At 39.0% G+C, this 25787-nt stretch overlaps 1 protein-coding gene across 2 annotated transcripts in view; it reads left to right on the forward strand.

Moving 5' to 3' along the window:
• The window catches only part of LARGE1 (LARGE xylosyl- and glucuronyltransferase 1), a 259553-nt gene that overhangs the window by 132651 nt on the left and 101115 nt on the right, over window positions 1-25787 (forward strand). For both annotated transcript variants that reach the window (XM_088535285.1, XM_088535296.1), the window contains 2 exons: window positions 2020-2102; window positions 12669-12792. In XM_088535285.1, coding sequence (XP_088391411.1) covers window positions 2020-2102; window positions 12669-12792 — 207 coding nt within the window. The remainder of the gene's footprint in view (window positions 1-2019; window positions 2103-12668; window positions 12793-25787) is intronic.

The following is a 25787-nucleotide window of genomic DNA, read 5'->3' on the forward strand; positions in this document are numbered from 1 at the left end:
GGGTCCAAAAGTCCACAGACACTTTGAGCTGTTGACCTCATGTTGCCTCATCAGTTTTCCCATTTATTTTGCTCAATGGTTGAGCAATGAGAGGGAGAAAATTGAATCGGAAAACAGGGGGAATAGACGGACTCTTGCAGCATGCTGCAGGGGAAAGCTTTGGAAAAATAGTACTGAATTTCCATTCTCTTGAGGATCATTGTTCCTTCCTAAAGCTGATCATAGGCAGGAACAGAAGCAATAAATGGTGACAAACACCATGGACAGGCTGAGCAGGAAGTATCTGGATTCCTCCGTCTCTGAGCTGGAAGACATTCAGCAGGGCAGCAAGTGCTACCTTCACCCTGTGCCCTGGCGGAAGTAAATGGTACCTGCTGGAAGCACCGGGAAAAACATACCATCAATTCTGAAACAAATTGATTTTGGAAAGGGAAAGCAGATGTGGGCAAGTCTCTGACAGATTGAACGTTCTGATTTTGGTGGGGTGGGAGGGAGGGCTGTAAGGAACACTCTTCTGGCAGACGTATATAGTATAAAATGATGTTCTTAGCGATATGACAGTGATATTCTATCTAAACCTTTAAGGTATTTGTAGCTGGTCCATAGTCTCCATACGAAGCACTAAAAGTTGAATGAAACCACTCCCATCTAATTTGATTTAGTTGGCATCAAAGTGAAGGTTCTTAGGTTTTTCCAAAGGTCTGAAAAAGCCTGGGGGGCAGCCAGAGAGAGGGCAGGGTGTGAGGGGTCAGCACGTGCGCACAACATGCCTGCCTGTATGTATGGTACAAACTACTGCTGAGTTGCAAGGCAGTGCGCAAGGCGGTGTTAATGCATGGGGTGATGGGCTCTTCAGGCATCCCCACCGCATGCTGCCTCATGTATAAACCCGCTCCTCTTCCAAACAGGCTTTGGGACTCTGTCGCTTTGTGAGGAGGCAGAATTCCTTATTTATTCTCGGCTTAGGGGGCTTTCTGCAGAAAGGAGAGCTACGTGTGAGAAGCCAGCTAGCCAAGCTTCAAATGGGAGCCAAATGAGGCTTCCCTGCAGTTTCACAGCTGTGTCCTTGATCACAGCTTTGTGCTGCCAGCGCGGTGAACTCTCCCTCGTTTCTATAACCGCGAAGAAACAGAAAAGTATGGAAGCTGACGTCTAAATCTGCTGAGATTAATTTTCTTTTCTCCCCAGGGAATAGCAGTGGCTAATTCTAAAACCAGAGAAAAGTAACTTAACATCATTTTCCAAATTATTACTCACAACCTTAATAGTAATGACTAGTGGCACCTCTCATTTTTCCCTTCTGCTTGCACACATGAGTAAATCTTCACCTCAGATTAAAAGCGAGAAGGCACAGAATAAGGGAAAATTGGCGGGGGTGGGTGGGAAATTGTGTTTGACTTGCCATTAACACAGCCTAATACAGCCCATGCTACTAGTCACGGGCAGGGAAAAGACGACCTGGCTTCTCAGATACTGTCCTGTCTTATTACGGAGGCTCATCTGGCCCTGGGCAGAACGGTTGTCCCACTCGTGCCCTTCCCCATCAGAGCTTGCTCACTCTGTCCTTAATAGCTATCTCTAAGACTGAAACTGCAAAATTTGTTAAGAGCGTGTCTGTTCATAATTAGCAAAAATATTTTTAAACTTTGGTTCAGAAGGTTAAACAATGTTTTTGTGTTTGCATATTCAGAATTTTGTGTGCCGTTAATGGGTGTGTGTTTGTGTATAGGCACGCACACACACATATGCTCTTAGCTAATAAATGCAATTCTATTCAGACATCTGATGTAATTTAGGGCCAGTAATGACTTCGGAATGATGATGGTGTTACAACTCAATTAAGATGTTTTTAACAAACTGCCTCAAGTGGGCTGCAAACAGCTGCAAAATGCCCACTCAAATCTTCAACAATTGCCACATTAAATAATAGCACTGTCATATATAGTGTTCTCTTTAATGAATGATAAAACGCGGGAGCAGGCTTAAATTTTTGTTCTTTTGGTTCCTTTTCTCCCACAGACCATCCACGTTGCCATTGTCTGTGCAGGCTACAATGCCAGTCGGGATGTTGTCACGCTTGTCAAGTCCGTCTTATTTCACAGGTAAAGGTAGCTTTCTTTTGGTGTATACTTTATATTTGATTATGGCTAAATAGCTCTTGCAGCATTTACCCTCTTGAAAAAAAAATCAGACTCCCTTTCCCTGTGTGTTTTTTTTAAAGGAAAGAAGCATGAAATTTACCACCCTTAGAAATAGCTCCAGGTGACAAAAGATTTCTGCAGTGAGCACTAAGGATCCAGTGCCCAACCATTGCATTGTGGGAATAGGGGCTACACCTGCCTGAATTGTGAAGTATCTGCCTGTTCATGAATCCTATAAAATAATAAGATCACTATCATACTCATTTAGCCTAGTTCTGGTACCAGTTTATGCCAGAAGTAGAGACAGTAACTTGAAAGCCATACGCATAAATATACACAAGTTACATGACTACCCCAGTTTCCCATTTAGACCTTTATTTTCCAAGGTAAACCTGTCCCTATAGTCTATTTTCATAAATCCAGATTATTTGTTCTGACTTTGAAAGGGCCACTTGGAGTCCCTCGCAGGAGCTCTCAAGCTGGTTTTAGCACATGGAGCACAGTGAGAACCCAAAGCCTAGAGGCATGCATGTCTAATGAAGAGAAGATAGTTAATTCACAGAGTTCCCTTAATAAACAGGAGTTTCAGTGAAATGAAATGTTGTTAGACTGTGTATGAGGTACAGGTACATCCTGTTCCTTGTGCCTTGTCCAGTTTAATAAAGCCTCTCAGATTTTTTCCAACCGTGGTGGAGAAAGTGGGTGAAAATGGGGAACAGAGAGACTAATCAAACAGTTTTACTCAAACAGCACAAATAGGCTATAAAATCAATTTACAGCATAAAGAGTTTGCTAAGATGGTGGTTTCAATATGCCCCTGCATATTGAATGATATTTTATAGCAGTGAGGATGAGTCTTGTTCAAGTCACATGCTGATATCTTGTTACACATACATTACACATACATAATTGTCCCCAACCTTGCTCCTTATGTTTACCTATGAAGTGCTGCTGGAACACTGTTAGCAGTCACTCTGTGCAGTAGTTTTTGTGCAGCATTGCACCTTTTACCCATTTTTGATAAGCTCACCTTGTATGGTGTAGAAATGATTCCGTAAATACTATTTTAAGAGATTGGCTGGAGCAAGGAAGCGCAAGAAGGAGATGGAAAGGTGAGAGAGAGGTGAAATTCTCCAAAGTATGAAAGTAACTTTCATTATTAACACATATAACACAGCCTTTGTGGGAATTCCCAGATGAGCATAATAAAAGGAACAGGAAAAACAATGCTTAAATGATTAAAACAAAACAAAGCAAACAGACTTCTGTGTGGAATTTTTTAACAGTTAAAATCATGTTAAATATTAAAATTATATCATTTTCCAATTAAACTTCTGAATTATTCAGTGTAAACTGCCTTCATATTCCAGGGATGTGGGTTGTTTTGTCTATTTTGATTGTTGTTTGTTTTGGTTTGGGTTTTTTTTTTTTTTTTGGACAAATGTGCATTTTTATGTTGATGTGAGTTCTCCCAGCAATGAACTTCTTGGTATTTTTCTCTTGTGGTACTTAGCTCCATTTTGAAAAGATTCAAATACTCAATGTGTTTCCTGATACTCTATAAATAATAAGAATCTTGTAACCCAAAAAAATAAGTAGACTCTTTGTGTTAAAAGTAATGTCTCCATTTTGCCTATGGCATAGAGCTGAAAAATAAGCAATTTATAAACATTTTTTGCCATAAATAATCTGGGAAATATATTTAATTAAAAGGATGAAAACCATACAAAGAAAAGTAACCTGATGGAATCTGCCCTTGTCAAGAACATACTTGATGTTTGGCTAACAATACTGCACATCTCAAAGGATTTTCCTTGCTCAGCAGAAGTGATCAAGATAAAGTCCAATACAGCTAATGAACCTTTATTGTAGTCAGTTGCATCCAAGGTAATGTATCTAGCTTGTTTGCTCAAAACATAATTAAAGACAAATTTAAGTCAATTCTTGCCTAGATCTAGCTCTCCTTGCTAGGCATTAAATTGCTAAAATGCGAAGATGTTCTCAAAAAAGAAAGAGAGCTTCTTGCAGACAGGTCTTACCTTTCTTCTAGAAAATTCAGGCAATTTATCTTCTTAAGCATCTGTTGATGCTATGGCTCCATATGCAGAGGCCCATATCTCAGGAATTCTTTCTTGGATCCCCCCCACATTGTTGGTGTTTTTCTTTTTTTGGATTGAAAGGTGAGGAAGGCTGAATAATAAACCATGAAATTGCCATATTTCCTCAGCTGAAAATTGTATCTAAGTCTACGTGCTTTTGTTTTGGCAAATTGGTGTGGTTGTATGACAATCACATCTGCTGTGGTCGGTGTAATTGAGCTCGCCCAGGCGCTGCTGGTAGGATGGACAGGCCAGTCTGAGATGCAAAAAATGCTGCCCAGCTGGTGCCGTGTGTGGAGCCTGAGCCCTGCTTCCTGCCTAGACTAAAACCAGTGTGTCTGTGGCTAAATCTGCTACAACAGCATCTTCATTTGCTCTCCAGGGATATCCTACATGTAGGGGTTGAGGTTGTTATGGGGTAGTTTAATATCAAAGAATGTTATAAAGCATGCAATATATAAGATTATTTGTGATTGTGATACATTCCTTGCATTGGTTGCCATGAAAACAGTATTATCTTGAAGACTGGTATGCACTTAAAAAATAGGGTGATCGGAGAGAAATTTTCTTTTAGCTGCTATGTTCTGTTTGATTGTGGGAAAGAAAGGTTAAGATAAATCATGATACTGCATCAGGAGGAATTAGGAGAGATGGAGGTGATTCATTCACATGGTGGCAACTTCTTGACATCAGGTTCACCATCTGATGAGAGTCGTCAGTGAAAACTGGCGTGGAAACATCTCTCCTTATAAATCCTTAATGTGTACCAGGAAATATATCCTGTCTGGCACTGCCAGGAAAAACATTCTGCAAGTCTGCAGTGGAATGGAAGCTTACTTGTTCCACCCTAAGCTCTAAGTCAAGGCTACCTAGTCCTCTGCTTGCAGAACCATCACATTCAATCTCAAGTGTATTTTGCACAAGGAGAACAAACATGCTTCCACATATATTGTCAAAGAGAATATGTTTTCCTTTTTAGAAGTTTCTGATGATCAGTGTTTGGGCAAACCTGATGTAGCAGGAGCAGAGTTTGTTTGTAACAAGATGTATAATTGAAAGAAACTTTTGTAGAAAACCCAGTTGTAGCACATAGTGTAGGTTCTCCTCAGGCATCAGTGTCATTACACCTCAGTCTCCTGCCCTACAACGTACTGAACATAATCTGCTAACTGAACAGCTTGCTCCCCAAAGCAAACACCCTTAATGCCCTTGTCTGCTCCTGCTGATTTTCATTTGGTGTTCTTTGCAGAGCACTGATTTCAATGAATCTGTCTGCAATTCATAAAGATGTCATACAAGCTTTTATTAGCATTTCCTTCCAATTTAGCAAGTAAAGCATGTTTCAGCTGGGTATTTCTGTGTGTTTTGATGCAAACAGGTCTCTAGATTGCCTTCTTCGATTTGTAGAAAAGTCCTGAGAAAAGGACACTAGGTCAGTATTATCATTGTCTCCCTATGCATTAACTTATTTGCTGTGCTCTCAAGTTAAGGTGCAGGACAGAAAGACACAAGACAGCGGGAATATTGGGTGCAAGCTACAGGATTTTATATGAATGGAGTGTGCTGTATCCTCTCTTGCATTATTGTACAGCACATACTGTATATTGAACATTTTAGCTCTCTCCAGGTCTTCTCTGCCAGGTCTAAAACAGCAAGTTTTAGATTCTAGTCATACCATAAGTATCATGAGACAGAGGCAAGCTACTTGTCCAAGCAGTCGGAGAAACTATGTCTGTCTTCAGGCTCCAGAGAGCAGAAGGAGGAGGAGGAAGGGATGGTGTGATAGATTTCTTATAAGAATACCATAGTTCAAAAACGCATTTCATTCCCTGTGGAACAGGAGCTTGATTTCAGTTTTGTCTTTAGAAAATGCATGTTCAAGCCACAAAATCCCAGCAGCTTTTAACACCCAGTTTGAAAGAACTGACAGTCTGTTCTCAGGGGGAGATTCAGCAGAGCTGGGGTAGCGTGGAGTTTGCAGACTCTGATAAATATGCATTGGAGCGTCTGCTCTGGCTTTTAGAATGAGCCCTCCATCCTTGCCTGCAACTTTTCTACTTTTCTGTCTTGGGCGTCAGTTTCTGATTATGACAGATGTTATAAATCTGTTTCAGGGGTGAAAAATTTTCTCTCTGAGCCAGTTTGATTCTCCCAAGCTCATATCATTGTGCTCTGAGCACAGCTTAAGTTTCATTTTCCCAAGGCAAAAGATTAAATACCAGAAATTAAAAATTTGGGATCATTTGGGCAAGATTGTACTTATTCTTCCCCAGAACATGTGCAATTTGTTTTCAGAATTAACAGAATGTTCTGTGGCTTGCTACTTTCATTGGAAATTCTGCAACTATATGGCCAAGTTATTTTCAATGTTTTCTGAAAATTGTTAAGTTTGGAGTGCCTCAAAAGAAGTTAAAAAAGAAGCCCATAAATTATAGCTTCATATTGTAAAGTTCATTCCCATATTAATTTAGGTAATTCTTAACTTGAGGTAACCGTGTTACACCATGCTACATTAGGGAAATTTTTAAACATGCTAAAAAACATGTTACATTAGGCAATGAAGAAATGTCAAAAATGAACAGTTATAAAATGTTGCTGACAGTTAGGTCAATGTGAGAATCTGTGAAAAACTGACTTTTTCTTGCCAGCTACTATCACCTTGCCAGTGATCTCCCTTGTATAAAAGGCATTTGTATCCCAGCAGAAAAGTGATTTTGTTTTTCTTTTTTTTTTTTTTAGCCCACCCAGTTTGGGAAAGCTTTGCGACTTTTAGAGGTGCGCACTGCATCTATCCTAAAGCAATAGTAGCACAGCAGCGGTGCCAGAGGGGTTGGAGAATAAACGAAGTCAAAGTCAACTAGACAAATGCTTTCTTTTATGAAGTTGCCTCTTGGCTTTAAGGTTCAAAAGCTAAAATCAAGCATATGTGTTAAGTACGTTCAAGGTTAAGACTTCAAACACTATTACAGTGCAATCTAAGAATGATAAAGTTTTTCTTAGAACAAGTAGAATAAGATACAAAACAAAAGAAAATATAAATTAAATAAAAAGAGTGACTTGGAATTTTCAAGTAGGAGTCACAAGTCAACTCTGGCTGGTAATTAAAGCTTATGTAATCTAATAGCTGTGTTCCATGGAGACCACTTTACTTTAATGGAGATAATTTGAGATTTTAAAACCTTTGTCATTATTTCCATCTTTTTTAATGTGTTAGTCTGTTTTTTGGTAGATTGTTCTGGCAAAAACTATAATGTATGATCCAGTTTCTCACTACTGTACATGCATTAATAATGCATCTGTCTGTATTTCTGCATGTCCTAAAAATGCAGATATAACAGAGAAAGCAATGTTAAAAAAAAAAAAAGCCATGAAATCTCCAGTTGATTTCCACAGTGATTCTATAGATTGACGAGAAGCAAGATCCATGAAGGAGGCAGATTGCACCTCTAAGATTTCTGCAATAGTTTGGGGGGTGTTTTAATCAATACTGGTTGTGAAGGGGTGTGGAAAGTCTTTAGTGATTTTCCCATTGAAATTCTCCCCATATGAGGGAGAGATTGTCATATGGGTATTTGAAAGATTTTTCTTTTTTTTTTTTTTCCCAAGCTGCCTTTTATGATTTCTGTTTGAAGTTCTTGTAACCATTTGTTACAGATATAAAAAGTATCACCTTGTTGTGCTTCCCTTAATAAGGTATAGATTTTGGAAATAAGTCCCGTAGGCTCCTGACCTTTTTATATTCTTAGAAAATAAAATTCCTCTGTTGTAAAGAGAGAATCGTGCAACCAAGCAGCTGCTTTTTGAATTGCCAACAATTGAGCTATGGAAGAATAATACAGAAGGGAAGACTGAATCTTGGTTCGCTATCCCTTTTTCAATTGTAGATTTTTATATTTAATTCTGTGGCAATGGCTACTCCAAGAGAATAGGCCACAAATGCTTAAGCAGATCAAAACTTTGGTGAGGAATAAAAAGTTTTTGAAATGTAAAAATAAAACATTGTGATAAAAATTCTATAGAAATGAGTAACTCAGGATAGGTTCTAAAATTCATAGCCCATTTTTTTTTAAAAAAAAAATCCTGACTTCTGTTCATTTTAGTATGCCTTTTAGTACCTCCACAATTCTGACAATGAGAGCATCAGTTAAGTTCCTACATTTAGGCCTAAGAGCGTATATTGAAGAATTTGTACATGAAAATCTTGGCCAAAATCTCTTTTTATCCACTTTGGAGAAAAGCCATTTAAGGAAATCTATGTATGTATATTTTACATATGATTTACTGCATCAAACAGTGGTTTGTGTTTAAGATACGTGGAAACACTATGTGAATATTTGTAATTTTCTAAATGGAGTGGTGAAACATTGAGTTTCTACTTGATGGAAAATGTCCAAATTTTGAAATTCCTTTTTTTTCACATTATTATTAACATGTCAGCATTTTACACGTAGTAGAAACTGTGAAAAGTTGTATTTGGTAAAAATTCAGATGTTCAGAATCTTTGAGGTAAAAGAATGCATATGGTTGTCTGGACTTGGAGAAAAATCCCCTGGCTATTGTATTATCTGTTTTTAGAATTTCAGGACTATCTGCTCTGGAAACAGGTACACTAGAAACCTTGCCTCCCAAACTCGAAAATTCACGCTTTTTTTTTTTAATCTATTAATCTTTTAGAAGTGACTTATCCAAGTTGTCATCTTTTGACCTCTACTGTTCTGTACAGTTTAATATACTGCCATTACTAGTAGCATTGTGTTTTCTAGCAGTACATTATGTGATGTAATCAGTTTATGCTGCGATTCATTTGCTCCCACGGCATATCCAATGAAAAATGAGTTGTAAGGGATAACATATACATGAAAAATAAACACAACAGACAGCTGTGCTTTCAGTTGCTTAAAGCACGTGAAGTTAAAGTTCATTTCCCATTTGCAGTGGGAGAAGAAGTTTGTGCTGGTCATCCATTTCTCTGAGAGTTTGTTCCAGGTTCCCTTCAGCCCGCAGAAGCTCTCCTGCACCAGAGTTCTGAGGCTCTGCAGACTGGAAAGGCTTCAGATATTGCAGGAAACCACAGCATGCAAATCTTTTTCATAACTTTTATGTGCCATGATGATGCACTCAACTTCTTCTAGCAAACTTCATTGTCTTCAGTTGCTAAAGATCTTCAGGGCCTCTTCACCCAAATTTGTACCCAAGAGAGGGGTTCTCCAACTTCCTTCTGAGAGATATAGGTTTCTTTCCCTCCCTTCCCCAGTTTCCTTAAACTTTATCTGCTAAATGCATCTGAAGGATAGGTGTCCATCTGGCTGTCCCTTAACTTAGAGTAGGAGCGATACAGTTTGTTTTCAGTTTTATGAACATTGTATCCCAAAATGTCTCTGTCCTCAAAAGAAACCAGCCTGAAGCATGGAACAGTTTTATTGGCCCAAGTCTAAGGAAATGCAGCTTTTAGTGGAGTCCTTCACACTGTTGTTGATTGTTGCCTCTAATTGTCACATCCAGTGATTCCGTTATGTTGACAAATGATAAAGGAGAAAGAAGATATCTTAAACCATTAAATCCTGCAGTGTGTGTTGGTTGATCTTCAGGCTTCTGCATGTGTTTCACAGACACTTGGAAGCAATCCATGTCTTTTAGGTTTGGCGTATAGCAGATACCATGATGCATAAAAGATGTCACCTGTGTGTTTGCCAGTATTAATACCTTGAGAAGATATTCCAGGTCTTAGCCTGTGCTCTGTTCCCTGTTAGTACCACACTTAAAGACCGCAATCCACATAGCTAAAATCTCTTCTTGAGTAAGATTTTCTGTGGCCAGTGTGTATTTAGTTGTAGATGTCAGTAGGTCACTGTTTGGTTTTGGAGATGTATTTTTGCAAGTGTTAATTTTCGGCTTTATCTCTTGACACATACTTCCCTTCCAGCTTAATCTTTACCATAATGCTAACAACTTGAAAGATATTTCTGTGTAGGAGTACAACTACTTTTTTTTTTTTTTCCTTTTTTTTCTTTTTCCCAATAGGAGCTAAACTAAAGAAAATATCACCCACTTGCTCCCATTTAAGTTTCACACCCTCTGGGTCATTCGGATAAGTACAAACTACTACTGAAATCTGAGTGTCTTTGTATCAGATTTTTTTTTCACCTGGTATTTTTTATCTCCGAATATTTGGTATCAGTTCCCTTTAACTAAGGAGTGATTTAAAAGAGTATATAGATAAATGACCCTCAAGTAAGAGAATACATTGCAAAAGAAAAACAACTGGGAAATATTCCTAAACACGATACCAGGCTGAGCAGAGGGACCTATATGGAATGTTTATGTTGATATCCTACACATATTTGCCTTCAGATACTGCCTTGTCAGTTCCCAGATCCACCGCTTTTGTTCCTCCTGGCCTTTCTCAGCTAACAAAATGCATTTCCTGATCGCTGCTATTCCCTCTCCCTCCTTTTTTCTTTTTTTGGCAAGGTGCCTGGTTACTGCGGAATCTGCATGAGGCGGGATGTCCTCTCCTGCTCTCCTGCTGGGCGGGTGGAGCAGACATAACTGATGTGATCCCTTTGGGTTTGTAATGGGACACTCGGCAACTGGCAGCCTGCAGCATCCCCTCTCCCTTGCCCGTTCCAGATCATGCTGGAGATTAAAAAAGCCTTTGTCTCTTTGGACAGGACATTGTGCCTTAGTGTGCTGGATATGTTGTTGAACTCAGATGAGCTGCCATCGCGGTGGTTAACCTACACATAAGGCTTCTAAGCTGCCCTTTTTCTGCTTTTCATACAAGTGTGTAAATTGAACCTTTTGCAACTAATAGAACAGCTTCACTGAGATCACTGGCAGCTGAGTTTCATGTTACATGCACTATTTCTAACACTGCAAAATCAGGGCACACATTGCTTATTGTTATTACAACAATCTCCTGCTTCTACTGAGAGACGTATTATGATGCTATAAACCATTACATGCATTTTTATGTTTTCTTGTGAACCTTATTTAGTGAGAAATGGTATCACTCTTTAAAGTAGAATGGAATAACATTAAAGAGAAAAGCACATACTGTTCATTAAGGTAGAGAATGGAGAAAGAAATAACCTTGATCTTTTGGGTTGAGCCCAAAAGTATAATGGAAATATATTGGCCTAAACTGGCATAGATTCCTTCTCCTTTAGTTCACAGAACAGAATGTAGTAGCATCAGTCATCCTCCACCTTAACCAGCATCTAAAACTAGATGCTCTTCTTTTTTAGATGAAAAATATCTGTTGACAAGTGCACCCATTTTCCCTTATAAATTTCACAGAAATGAGACTCCACTGTTCCTCCCTCGGGATCAAAGGAAGGTTAAGCCAGTACTAAAGGCTAAATGGACCATCTGTCTTCTTCCTGGCTTTTGTTAACTCCTGTCCTTCCCTCTTTACTGTGAGAGCTACTAAGCTAAGGATAAACAAGGAAGACTCCCTTTTTACTACAGACCATAACCAAGATCTACTGGCAGGTTTTCATACTCCTAGCACAGAAGTTGAATAAAGATCAGACTGTTGCTTACCCTCCCTCAAAGAGAGAAGAAAGCATAAGTGATTTAAACTTAGTGTTGGTAGTAGCAAAGCTCATATTCTTACAGAAAAACCCATATGCTTTGTCAAACCTTTCCAGTCTTGTTGATATTGCCTAATCGCTCATCCTGTTTCAGAGCATTTGACTTAGCTCAAGTCTTATGAGTATAGAGATGAACCTAAATCTGGGATTTTAATAAAAAATACTTTATTTTTGCTGTTTTTATTCAGCCTTCCCTCCCTCTTGGAAACAAGGATGTGGGGAGATTTGCAGTCTCCGGTCACTTTATTTCTTGAAGCTGTTTGTTATCCTGGTAGCTAGAAGATACTCCCTTGGAACACTTCGCTCTAGATTCCTGTAGGAGAGCAGTTGATATTCCAAATTTACTGTATAGAAGTGGTAATTGCAAAATCAGTGGTCCTGGAATGTCACCTCATTTAGGAGATTATTTTTGAAACTTCCCTGCCACCCCCACTTCTCCATAGACAACTGTTTTTACCACACAGATAAATTACCAGGCTGACCTAGAAAATGAGAAGCAATCACTTTCACAGCTCACGTCCCCAAAGGCGGATTAACTTGGCTGTCTTTTAAAGACCCAGGAGAAGAGACCAGGTCCTGAGCTATTATAAATCATCACATTCCAATCAAGTCAAAAGAACTATGTCCAGAAACTGGTCCAGTGTTTCTACTATAGTGATTGTTTCTTAGAATTGTAACACTTCTTGGCCATGAAAGTCGACTTCCAGCAAACATACTGTACATTTTATCCTGTGACACGAGACAGTTAAAATTTTGTAATTTCTGATGTTGGTCTCTTACAATAGGAGTTAGAAACCTTTGGACCAATTCCTTTCTCTCCCTTCTTGTATCAGGCGAAACCCACTCCACTTCCACCTCATTGCAGATGCAATTGCCAAACAGATCCTGGCGACCCTGTTCCAGACATGGATGGTCCCTGCTGTGCGCATAGACTTCTACGATGCAGATGAACTCAAGGTAAAGAATGACAAAACATATGTTACTCATGCATTTCTGGTTTCATGTTGCCCCTTTTTATTCATCTGTCTGGATTCGGGTGGAGAGCACTACGTTCTCCCTGTTTAAAAATAATTCTAACCCACATGATTATGTCCTCAGTTAAATGTAACTGAAAGATATGGTTTTCTAAGATCAGTGCAGTTTCTCTGTTAATGAAATATATTGTTTAGCAGCTTAGAATTTTGCCTGCTGTCAAGATGAGTCTGGTTGCCCAGTTTATATTGCATTTGCTCTCATTATGTTTTACTAGGGACGCTTCTTTCTAGTAACAGTGATGGAATCTTAAGTATCTTGGTCAATAAACCTAAAGCTGCTACTGGAAACAGCCTCTTTGCCTTCCTTAAGCATGGGCACGTACTACCACTATAAGTACTCACACACACTGAAGAGGTATTCAGTCTTGAATTTAGAAATGGCTACCTGCTTTATCTGGATGCCCTTTCTAAAGGAATGACTGGGAAGAAAGAAAAGTTCCATGGGAAGAAAATACTCAAAGCATAAAGTAATTATCTTTTCATAGAGTTGAAAACTTTAAATTAGATCACAGGGACGTAGCACTGCATTTTAAAACTGAACATTTTTTTGCTGTGAAGGTAGTGAAGTATTCAAATTTTAGCATTTGGAGTTGGTGGCAATAGTTTATATAGCATAAATATGAACATCCCAAACCAGAGAAAAACAAAATTTAGCAAATTGCTGTGCTAATTGAGGTAAATTCAGAGTACACCACTTGGTATAATCTTGAGTACAAAATGTTGTAGAAAGAGATGATAAAGGGGAAAAAATGATCCTTGAGAAAAATATTCATATCTATTTTTATTGTTCTACCGATCCTCCTACATGAAGCAATAAGCAGCTATTAACCTGATTAGGTAGTTATTTTCCTTTGCTTCTTTATATCTTTAAAGCAAGAAGGAGGTTTGTTCTTGTAAGTCTTGTACATGTCTATATTAGATGAGTCTTTTTGTAAATTGTAAGATTTTCACAGTGCCTAATTAGCCTCTCAGTTGGGCAGTGCAGACCTCTTACTGTCTTCCTTCTGGTCACTTGGGTACGGAACAATCTACTTAAGTAAATAATAACCAGGAGACCTTACTGCTAAGACCTCAGTGATCCCCAGCTTGCTGCTTTAAAGGCAGCAGTATTGTGCAGACAAAATGCTGTAGAAAAGGTTATGTTTTGCCCTCCCTCTTGACTCAGCTTGACACCTCTAACTCAGCAGGGTCACCTTGCATGTAATCCAGAGGCTTTAGGTTGGGAACCGCTCTCTTTCTGGATATAGATATTGATGTGTAAATACATCTTTCCAGATCTACCACTCTTCCTAGAGTTCATCATACTACATACCAAGCAATTCCCCTGAATTCCCCTGAAGCAATTTCAGTGGCCAAAAAAATTGCATATAAAATAGTACTCAGCATAGGTGAATGCAACAGAACAAGGCTAAATTACATCAGGGAGTTATAAAAATACGTAGAGTTTTAAAAAGCTATATCTGACTCATAACCAGATCATTCTGCAAATTTTAGTGAAGAGCACAGAGGAGTTGTTTACAAGCAGCTGTAGGAACTCGCCTTTTGTCTACTGAATACCCTCTAGAGAGGTCTTTGTGGTTGTTTTGCCCTTTTTTTTTCAGTTGTACTCTTGGGAGCAGTATTAGGCTGTCCATTATTAAGAAAACAGATCTGATACTGGAAAGTCTTACCAGAAATTCTACTTTTCACAAAAGTAATTTATGAATCCAATGTTACAGTATATACCATGTTCAATTTTAATGACCCTTTATAGACCCTTTTCTAATTTTGTTGATAATTTTGTTGTTCAGTTTGTGACTGAAATTTAAAAAGATTTAATCTGAACAGGTGTTTGGGGATTTTCTGCCTAGCTTTCATTCACATTTGGAACACATTTTAGAAGTGGAATACATTTTGGAAAACATTTCATGTTTGTCTCTCTCCCTTTGTGTAAGTATGGGCTTCCAGCCCCTCTCTTCCTAATGCAGCAGGAGCTGGCATGTTAGCTTAAGCCCTTAAGACCTGGGAAAAATCCTGCTCCTACTCTGCCAGTGGACAGGAACACATGATGTTAGATCCTCCATAAATAATGTGAATAACTTGCTTGTTTTTAAAAATTCGGGCAATATTTCCCCCTAGATTACTAACTTTTAAAAAGGCAGCATTTGGAGAGTAAAGTGTTTGACAATATTCCTTTGTTCAGCTCCAGTGTTAGAGTAATCAGCATCCTAAAAATAAGCGTCTTTCTTTGGTAGGTGACATCTTGTAGGAAATAAGAATGGAAAACCTTTGTTACAAGAAGGGGAAGACAATACTGAACATTATGCCAGATTTTCTACTCCCAGCAAACCAGCATATCTATTTTCAGTATGCTGATTAGAATTAAGCACATTAGAAGTTTGTTTTTTTTAAGTTTAGAGAAGACTGATCTTTTCTTTTGTGAGGTGTCACAGCTGTTGATGATCATCCTGCATCACTTACAGGCCTGTGTTCATTTTGTCCCTCAAGGTGAATGCTGCCAAGTGAATACTAGCTCCTTTCGAAGAGGCATGGAATAAGAAGGGGGTAGGACCAAGGAAATGTGTATTTTATTTGGGGAACAGGATAGGAGATGAGGAGGAAGAAAAGAACTGTCTGTGGAGCTGAGCCAAGGCATCAGTGTTTCCAAGAGAAAGGTCTGCCATGATTGGCACGGTAGTTTCTGGCTGCATTTCTTTTAAACAGGCAGTTTGGTGATCATAGCAGCCAGTTCTACTAAGATGTTTGTAGCCACCTCCAACATAACCTGGCTTCTCTCCTCATTGCCTTACCACTAACCGCAAAGGAGATCTATGCTTAAAAGCAAAACTATTCTAGAAGCATATAACAGTAAAGAGCAAAAGCCACTATATTAATGCATTGGCCAGTAGTGTTAAATTCAGTGGGAGAGTAAATTTTATCATGGCAGTTGATACTCTGTTTGCAAAGTAGGTTAAGCAGTGTACCTAAAACCATACCAGCAAAACACTGGTCTAGAAAAGCCATTACAGCTGTGATTTGTAAGTATCAAGCTGCAGGGTATCATGGTTTTCAGTTCAGCCTTAATGTGAAGAGCACATGAAGATATGGACCACTTTAGCCTTTAGTGCTTCAGCACTTCATTGCTAGATGTGGAAGCACATGTGGGTTTGCTCATAAGGACGTACAGACATCATTAAACCCAATGTGATCAACACTAGCCCAGAGCAGAAGTCGCAGCTGATAAAGCAGTATTGAATATGTAATGTGTGGAATACAGATGAGGCATGTTTGTTTTCTCAGGTGTTGCCTGACAGGCTGCTGACAACATCAAGTGAACTGAGAGAAGGAAGAGTTGTCTTCCCTGCTGTGTGTAAATGCTGATTGCCCAGATAAATGTAGTTTTGTCACCACTAGTGAAGTAGAAAAGCCATGTCCCTTAAATGCTTCAGCCCTCAAGAATGTTGCAATTGGTCTGTGAACCGGAAGGTAGAAATGGTGAATGGTTTTTTGCAATAAATGAGCATCTGACCTGAAAGTCAGAAAGTCAGTACTTCTGTGCTAATGGAAACTATTCCATCTTTTTTCATTCCCCAAACTAATAGACTAATTCTCACTAGTGCTGCTGTATATGGGTTTCATACGAGAAATGTCCATATAGTCTATACACTCACTCAAAATCAGTGGTGTGATCCAGAGGGCAAAACTAATCTGGGATAAAGTGTGGAATCAGTATCATCTAACTTTAGGTGTTTACTTTAGGATGAGATGAATCACTCCTTTGGAAGTTCCTATTTTTTTCTTTTCAAGCTGTGAAAGCACTTCACTAAGTCAGACATTGGCATCATTTGGTCAGACAGGTATGTGGCAAGGGCTGTGAAAATTAAGTACGAAAATCAAGTTTGTTCTTCAGTCATCCCTGTAGTGTATCTGGGCCTCAGGGTGGTGCTTACTGTGTGTGCACATCCTTGGCACATACATTGCTGATTCCCTGGCTGATTCAGGAACTCAAAGGCTGGACATCTGCACAGGTGAGCTAATGGACTTGATACAGTGGGTCAAATTGAAACCAGGTGGTTGATTGACTGGCAAGCCACCTGCACACTTGCCTGCTTGTTACAGGAGCTCTCGCAATGGGAATTTCAGACAGTTCTAGAGGTTTCCTCAGGCAGCTCTTCGGTGCCTAGACCGATTTGTATACATAAATGTTTTGATTAACATCTCTAGTGGAGAATTCGGTTGTTCCAGAGATTCCCAGAGAGTACCTGTTGCAAAATAATCGATTCTTCATAGGTAAGAGCTATTACACTACAAGTGTAACTAGTCATAGTAAATAGTCACTGGAAACTCCTACTATGGATGTAGGACAGTCTTATGTGCATATTTACCATGGTCAAGAGATGATTTTTTTGTAGTACAGGATAATATATATTGATGTATCATTCATGTACTTGGGGCAGGATCACAAGCCAGCTTGTAAGGACTGGGCAGAACAACATTTCAGGCGGTCTCACCAAACCCAGTTAAGATGCCTCTGCAAGAACTGATGCAAAGAAGACTCCCATCAGCATTGAGACCGATTGTGCTGATTAAGGGATTGGATTGACATCACAAGAGTTACTGTAAGCCAAAATCCCAACAATAGTTTTTTTTTCTTAATAAACACTCTGTTCATGAGTGTCTGTGCAACAGATGGCAGTAAGAACAAATACAGCAACCATTCTTTCATACATGGCCACGAACCAGTTTTGGAAACATATTTGATCAATTCCTTCCAACAGAATTGCAGAAAACTCTATACTGAACATGGGAAGGAGGAGTTGATTGAGAAGAAGGAGTAAGTTCCATCTCCATATGAGGAAGATCTTTACTGTTAGGGTGACAGAGCCCTGGAACAGGCTGCTCAGGGAGGCTGTGGAGTCTCCTTCTCTGGAGATCTTCCAAATCCACATGGATGCCACCCTGTGCCACATGCTCTGGGTGTCCCTGCTGGAGCAGGGTGGTTGGACTAGGTGATCTCTAGAGGTCCCTTCCAGGCTCAACCAGTCGGCGATTCTGTGATTCTGTGATGTCTGAGGAACAGCTTGTTAGCTTCAAATGAAGAGGGTAAGAGCAATGATAACAATATTGATAAAGCATCAATTAACGAAATGGACTGGCGTGCCTCAGCGTTCCACAATGCTCCTTCCCTAGCACTTGCACTGGATATTGCAGAGGTATTAATCCAAAAGAGTTTATTTTCACGGGACCAGTAACTGTCTACTGACTATCATTGATTATAATAATGATCTTGTATTTGCATTGTTCTGCATGCAGATTATGTAGTGTTTAAAGGCAATACACGATTGTTTGTTTGGTGTTTCATTGCTTACCTCAGAGCCAGACATACATTACTTTTCCTCGTTTATTTTCTACTTTATACTTATTATTAATGCAGTACAGGATGGGAAACACAGCATCTGCTTATGTTGACACCAAAGTGTACAAGAGTAGGTATTTAATTTACAGCATTATGCTTTTGGTTGTCATCTTATGGCAAGTTTGCAATTCTTCTGCAATACACCAGCCTTAGGTCTTTCTGTGAATTTTTTATTGTACATGTCAGTGAAACAAAACACATGCATTACTGCTGTTTTTGCTGCCCTTTCCCTTTCTTTAAAAAATTAAAAAAGAGAGGGAAAATGTGAATTGCAGAGTTAAAAAAAAAAAGCAGACTAAACAAGCAGACAAAACAGATTTTCATAGCTTGCATGACATAGTTTTAGCCTGAATTTACTTCTTCTCACATTAAAATTTAGATTTTGTGCATTTCCTGATGAACATAATAAGTGCTAGAGTCTTGAAATATTAGGTAATAAGATATGCTTGTGGTTGTGACACAAGACTACCATGCTAAGAACTGTTTGATGCCAACCTTCCTTTGCCCATGATTTCTGGTGCTAATGGCTGGATATCAACAAACCAATCTTCCAGTTTTTGTAAGCCAAGATATTTTCTGTTGAACTGGTTGGGAGGAAATCAGTATCAACCTAGTAACAAATGGTAATTCAAACTCCCTAGCATAGGAGAACCTTTGTAATGTGGTCAAACCTATTCATATAGCCTGAGTAGCCAAAGTACTGCTTCCTCTGATCTCCTGACTTCTGTTTTGCACCAAAAAAAAAAAAAGATGCAGAATTGCGAATTAAAGATAGAAGTGTTTTCCATTACTATTCAGGCTCAGAATATGAAAAAATAATTTTTCATAAAATCTTAGGTTTGTGCCTGTTCAAAATATCTCATGGTTAAAGGATGGTCCGTGTAGTTTTGTAGAAGTTAGGATGGTCAGTAGGAAATCTGTCATGGGAATGACACCATGGCTGCTTTTACAGGCTTCCAGCAGTTGTTCTGTGCTTAGCGATGCCTCTTTTTTTTTCTCCTCTATGACTTTGACTGTAAAGCTAGACAAGATACCAAAATGGAAGAGTGTTTTGCAGTAGTTTTTTGTGTGTAATTTCTCGAGAGATGTACAGATGTTGTCCATTAATTTAAGACTAGAAATTCTAAGAGACTGGTACCCTGGGATGAAGCCCAGTGCAACTTAAGAAGGTGCAATATTTCCGGGGCCTCTCTCAAGAGGAGTCTACTCTGTACTCTGTATACCAGAGTGAATTCTGAAGTCTCCAAACTAATTTTGGATAGTTACCTATGTGACAATTTAAATTAGATACTCCAAAGGACGTATTCATCCCTGGCTTTATAAATCCCATTTCATTTCCATGCCGGATTTAGTGTCTTATTCCTAGTTCTTTGTTTAGTTTTGTGACTTGTCTTGGATGGTTGTGGGCTTCTACCTGTTTCTTGATATATAAGGAAAAAGCAGTAGAGTCATTTTGATCCTCCTGTGCCAGGAAGTCAGGGTAACTGTTCTTTGTCATACCTAAAGTGAAGAGTAAGGAGCCAACTCTCTTCCACTACCATCACCAAAATCTGTTTGGCTGTTAGCATTTGGCTTCTTTAACATCATTCTTACTGTGGCATTGTGTGCGGCACCTCCAAGGAAGGGTGTTTTAGCAGAGGATGAAAAAAGAGAAATGACCTCACATGAAGTTTTCCAAAGGTGATCTATTTTACTAAATTTATCCAATGTGCTCTGGAAAAAAAAAAAAAGCCTCAAACTGGCTTTTGTGACTGCTGTTTCTACTATGTTTGCTCAGTATGGCATCTGCCTTCTCTAAACTGTATCACCCTTCCATGAGGAATGCAAACATTTTGCTGTCCTAACCTCACTTCTCAAGAAAATAACATTTTGAACTGCCCTGTAGTCACTCATGGATCTAGGTTGTATATCCTCTGTGTTTGCTGGACAAAGTTAACAGTCATCCTTTGTTCTAGCACAATTCCTGTTCTTGTCACTAATAACCAAGCATCTGGGAAGGCAAGTAGTGACTATGGTCTTGGATCTCAAAGGCTTTTCACATGCTTGTAAGAATAACTCCCTGCCATAGGAAAGGCATCTCATTACTGAAAGGAGGACAGCAGTGACTGTTCAAGGCATTCCTTTCTGGAGTTGTTATTAATCACAGCATCTTTTTAAAATGTTTGGTGATTCTTTCTTTTGAATTTACAAAGAACTGACGTGCATAGATTTCCATGTCTGATTGATACGCATGCTGAAGGACTCCAAGAAGATGCTTATTCCACTGCCAGGTGATTGGAGTTGTTGGAACTCGTCATTCATAAAGTAATCATCACCTCTAACTTGTTTCTGAGAAACAACTGAAGTTCAGGGAAGCTTGGCAAGATAGTGCAGACAGAAGCTCCTCTTTCTCATTCAAGTAGTCAGTGTAGACAGAAAGGTTTCTGAAAGGTCAGGGTTCAAATCATAGGTCTGGTGATGAGAAATGGTGTTCATCTTACCCTGGCACACCTCTTTCTATGACAGCTTGTCCCAGCTCTGGCAGTTACAAGCTATAATGTATGTCTACCAAAGCATTGGCACATTCAGACTGATTTGGAGTTTGTGTACCTGCTTTCAAGGGGGACACATAGGTAAGGTGATGTCCACGTCTCACCCTTTCATCAGTGAGGATGAAATCTCAGCAGTGTTTAATCTGCTGATAATTTCTTACACACTGTTCCATTACTTGCAGTCCTTTTCCATAGTTGAATGTATTCTGTTATTTTCTAAAGTCTTCATAAAATGGTACCAGTAGTACAGTTTTAATCAGCAATTTAGGATCTGTCCTCACCTATCTATCTGACTGCATTTCATATCTGATAATCTTTAGGTGAAATTTAATGTCACATGGAGTTAGGAGTGACACCAGTGGCCCTAGCTAACCTCATACCAAAAGTTTCAAGAAGGATAAGTGATACATGGCTGCTAAGTGAAGACTTCCTTTAAACAACACTTGTGCAACTTAGTTGTTAACTGAAATGGTATTTGACCAATATTTAACCAGAACATAGGTAAGAAGCTAAATCCATGTCACTAAAATCAAGCTCAATATTCCATACTGTGGAGGAGCCCAACTTTCTCAGTTATGTCTTTATTTTCTTCAGTGTTTCTCTAGGTAGTTCTGTATTGTTTGCGAGACATCTTATCTCTTTCTAGTAACAAAGAAATATAATCATTTTTTACTATTTCAGTTAGTGCTTCTTATACTAGGATATTGTTAGTATGAGTTGCTTGTAATTAATTGTAATACATTCCATCCTTTAATATCCTTTTTATGCCCAATGCAGTTTTTTAGTCTCTAGAAGCATGGATCTATTGTAATACTTACCACTGGAGAAAAGAACGTTGCTTTGTGTAATTTTTATTCTCTTGAAGCAATAATAGCAGTATAATAGCTCCCCACTCACCTCTCCTCCAACCCAAGAGGGTTGGATTGAGGATGTTTTGTTTTTCTGCTAATTAATTTGTTGGTTTTACTGGAAATAACAGAACTAATAATTCTTTATGGATGTGTCATTTACCTCACCAGCAGGAGGTGCCTTCCACCCACAGATATGTTTGTTTCTTGGTGCAGCGTTTTAAGCTGTTGAAATTCTGTCATTCCCTCTAGAGGTAGAAACTGCATGAATATAGCTCTGGAGGACGTTGATTTGTTGGCGAGCTGTTGGGTGCCAGCAAGGCATTTTCTTCTGAATAGCAGCATCATCCTTTTTTATTTTTATGTTTATTTACCAAGTTCTAACCTCACATTAGGATTTCAGAGGTGTGTGTATAAGCTACATTCATTCCTTATATCAGCAACTTCTGCAACTCTTGCACAGAGGTACACTGCCTCTTGTAGGGGATACAAAGAGGACTATATTTTTGGTTCTTAAATGGGTAGAAAGTCTTTTTCTCAACCTCAATGTGCATGATAACTAATATTTTAGACCTATGGTTTTCTAACAGACATTATTTGATTAATACTAGTTACTGTTTTGCCTTTCTTCATCATCCTAAAAATAAATAAATAAATGAAAAACCTCTTGCCAAAAATCCAGTGAGGAAAACATCCCACTTCAGATGCATTTCTGTGACTGAGGGAGGCTATTTCAACCCGACATAACATGCATTTAGTCAGGAGGCGGTGTTGCTCTTTATTCTGGCCAGTGCATTCTGATGACTTGCTTGTTTAATATCTTAACATCATGTGAAATACTGATTAGATGTCTTTGGATTTTCACCTCAAGAGCTGTATGGAAATTTGCCAGAACATATAATGGCTGCAGCTAATGTGCACGTATTTGCATACTTGCTGAAAACAAAAACAGGCAATTTTCATGGATTTATATCTTCCCTGCTGGATTGGTACAAAGCGCTGGTTGATTGAGTTCACTAGCAATTAAACATGCAGTTGATCTTTCCTATCTTTCCACATGGGTGAAGGGAGAAGGGCAGCCATGAGTTTGCTTTTGACCACTGGCCAAATTCTAGCCAGGTCAGCCTGTGTGTCAGCTCTTGGCAGGGAGCTTTGGCTTCCTGCCTTTTTGTCTAGCCTGGCTCCCTTGTGTTTCTTTTCACTCATTCACTGCCAGGAAGTATATATAATAATAATAAAAAAAAGACTTCATCTTACCATGTGGGTAAGACTTGCTCTTTGGCCTTGGCTGGAGAAGTTGCTGGAGAAGCCTCCAGGAGGCTGGTGGTTGGTTTTATTCTTTATTTGACTGCCACTCTTAAGATTGCACCGAGTCTGGTAGGTTCCCCCCACCTTTGACTGCCACGCTGTAAAACGACTGAGAGCTGAGGCCAAAGGCCCCAAAGGAACAAGAAACGGTGCTAGTTGAGACTGGCCACTCTTTCTATCCTCCACCCTCATTTTGCACAAAGGAAGGAATAAAAACAAGAGTATTCAGGATTTTGGAGATAGCATGAAATAGTGAAGGGAATGCGTCACGTTGTGGGTAAAGAAAAGATTGAGTTGGAGTCAAGTGGAAATTGGCCATCTGAGCTTGTTGGGGCTAAGCGAGGAGGGAGAAATTAAAATCTTATGGAGGAAAGCCAGAAAAACAGGAGGGAGATAATCCATAAAGATCACAGTAGATGCATTATTGCTTGTCATTTGTTTTCTAAGCAAACTGTATGTCTGAGTGTCTTGTCACCTAAATAGCAGAGACAAAAGAAAGAAAAAAAAACACATTCTATTTTATATAATAGTCTGCAGTTTTATCCATTTAAAGCATGTTGGTTCAAACATGGAGCATGGCCTAACTCTTGGCACCCTCAGTTAGTTTTGTTATTGAAGAACTTGTTACTGAAAAAGCATTCTTAAATCACATTTCCTGCACTTGCTTGCCGTGTGTACTGTTGAGAGATTTGTGAAGAAAAAAACAAGCATCAGCCAAGACTGTGTTACAGACTATGTTAGAAAGAGGAGAAATCGTTTGCATTTTTTTCTACTTCACTGTATGCTGATGCTGATTTGGGAGGTTTTGTTTTTTCTGCATTTTTCCTATCTAATCTTCCTTTCCAGTTGTGGCTTTCTCATCATTTCTGCATTTGCTCTACGTTACCCTAGACCCGGAGGTTCAGACAATCATCCATTTCTGTTTCAACCTATTCACTCACTGCTATTTGTGTCCAGACTTGTTGCATGTATGTGGGGAAGATATCATCTGTTCATAAAGCAAGAGATGAAGCAGAATTCCATTAAAGTGACTGGTACCTTTATGATGAGTAAGAACAACAGGAGCAAAGGCCAACAGAAATAGAAAAATAATTTTTGCAAAAATGTATAAATTCCAGTCTCCTTACAGGTTTTCTCCTCTCCTTACAGGTTTTCTTTCTTTTTTTTTTTTTTTTCTTTTTAAGTAGTCAGGCAGAAGACATTCATCAATCTAGAAAAGTTATGCAGCATTCCTTGATTTCTGGTTTCCTTGACAACCATTCATATAAATAGTAAGGACTAGTTATAGGAGACAGTATCAGTATAAGCAAAAACTGAATCACCTAGGAAAAAAATAACAGTCAAAGTTAGAGTTTAACAGAAGAGTCTGTTTTAGTTTAAATCAGACTTTTCTGATCATGCTTGCTGGATATTTGATAAGGATGGAGCAAAGACAGTGAATTTGCAAAGCTGGAGTGCAAGATTTCTTTTGGCATTTCTACCAGGGAAACTGCTACACGTGACAGCCACCTTCTTCCTCCTGGGTCCTTTGGTCAGCCAGAATTGGCCCCTCTCTCTCTTCTGATTCTAATTTTTCTTTAATTAAATGCAAAATCAAATACAGTGTGCTAAAGATAGGCACAAATGTCACCCATATTGAATTTTAACTTTCTATTTCCTTCCTTTCTCAAAAATTCAGTTAACCCGGCCTCAGCAATAAAACATTGATCTTGATCTCTGAAAAGCATCCAAGGAAGAAAGGGAATCCGTCAGACGTCGCTGCTGAGAGTTTAGTTCCTGTGAGGCCTGAGTGATGTGAGATGGGAACTGTACTGGAACTAACCCTGATCTGTGTACGTGCTGCTGGGATTGTGACTCTTTCCATGTTTATGAGAAGAGGCATGGGAAGATTCACAGCAGGAGAAAGTTGTCCCTGTGTGAAACTGAAAAAATAGTGATGAGAAAAACTGCACATTAAGAAAAGTTCTTATCTTGTGCTATCAGTTTTATTTGCTCCTTTTTCTTAAGCTTTGTATTGCAAGTTTATTTCTTTTCCTACACTTAGTAAAATGAATGCTGTTAAAATGGTGACAGTATTTTCCTCCAGTTTAGAAACTACAGAAAGCCACAGTTCCTGAATCCTTACATTAAGTAAGGGTCGCAGTGCTTTTAAGAAGGATCTTATCATTCCCCTTTTCATATTCATAGCAGCAATAAAGCACTAAAGTAATGAAAAAAGAAAGTATTTGTCCAATCTGATAAAATACATTTTTATTGTTATCTGATTCACACATCAGAGTTTCCAGGGCTGTTTCCTGTACCTGGGCCATTTATAAGAGCTGCCTAATGTCAGAATTGGCATGTTTTTTTCTTCAAAGAGAACCCATCAGCTGTGACTTTGGGCACCATATGAATTGCACTGGTTTTCTGCTCTTTGCAAGATGTAATTTAGAAGGTTTGTACAAACCTACCAGACTCTACATGATTATATTGTAGCCAGGAAGTTTTGCTATGCTTTTCTTCACCTTGTTTTTTAAAAATTCTGAAGTTCTGTTCTTACCTCTCTGGTACAACTTTAAGAAGCATCTTGCCTTTGATAAAGCTAGTGAGAGCAACTGCATGCTACATACTGTTGGAAATCCAGATCTCCACCAAGTCATTCACTGCAAAGCCTGATTTCACATTTTGCTTTATTTCTGTCAGTATATTCGAGAGGCCAGTAGAACAGAAGAGAGCTTTAGGCAGGAGAGCCTTAGGGAATCAACATTACTTGCAGTCTGCTCTTCCCGTTCTCCTCACCCCGTGCTGTCTTCTGACTGCTTGCATTTTCTGCTGTCATTTCCCCCACCGTAGTGAC

Source organism: Tinamus guttatus, unplaced genomic scaffold (assembly GCF_059628265.1).
Source record: "Tinamus guttatus ecotype Peru unplaced genomic scaffold, ASM5962826v1 Tinamus_guttatus_pri_ptg000039l, whole genome shotgun sequence".
NCBI lineage: Eukaryota > Metazoa > Chordata > Aves > Tinamiformes > Tinamidae > Tinamus > Tinamus guttatus.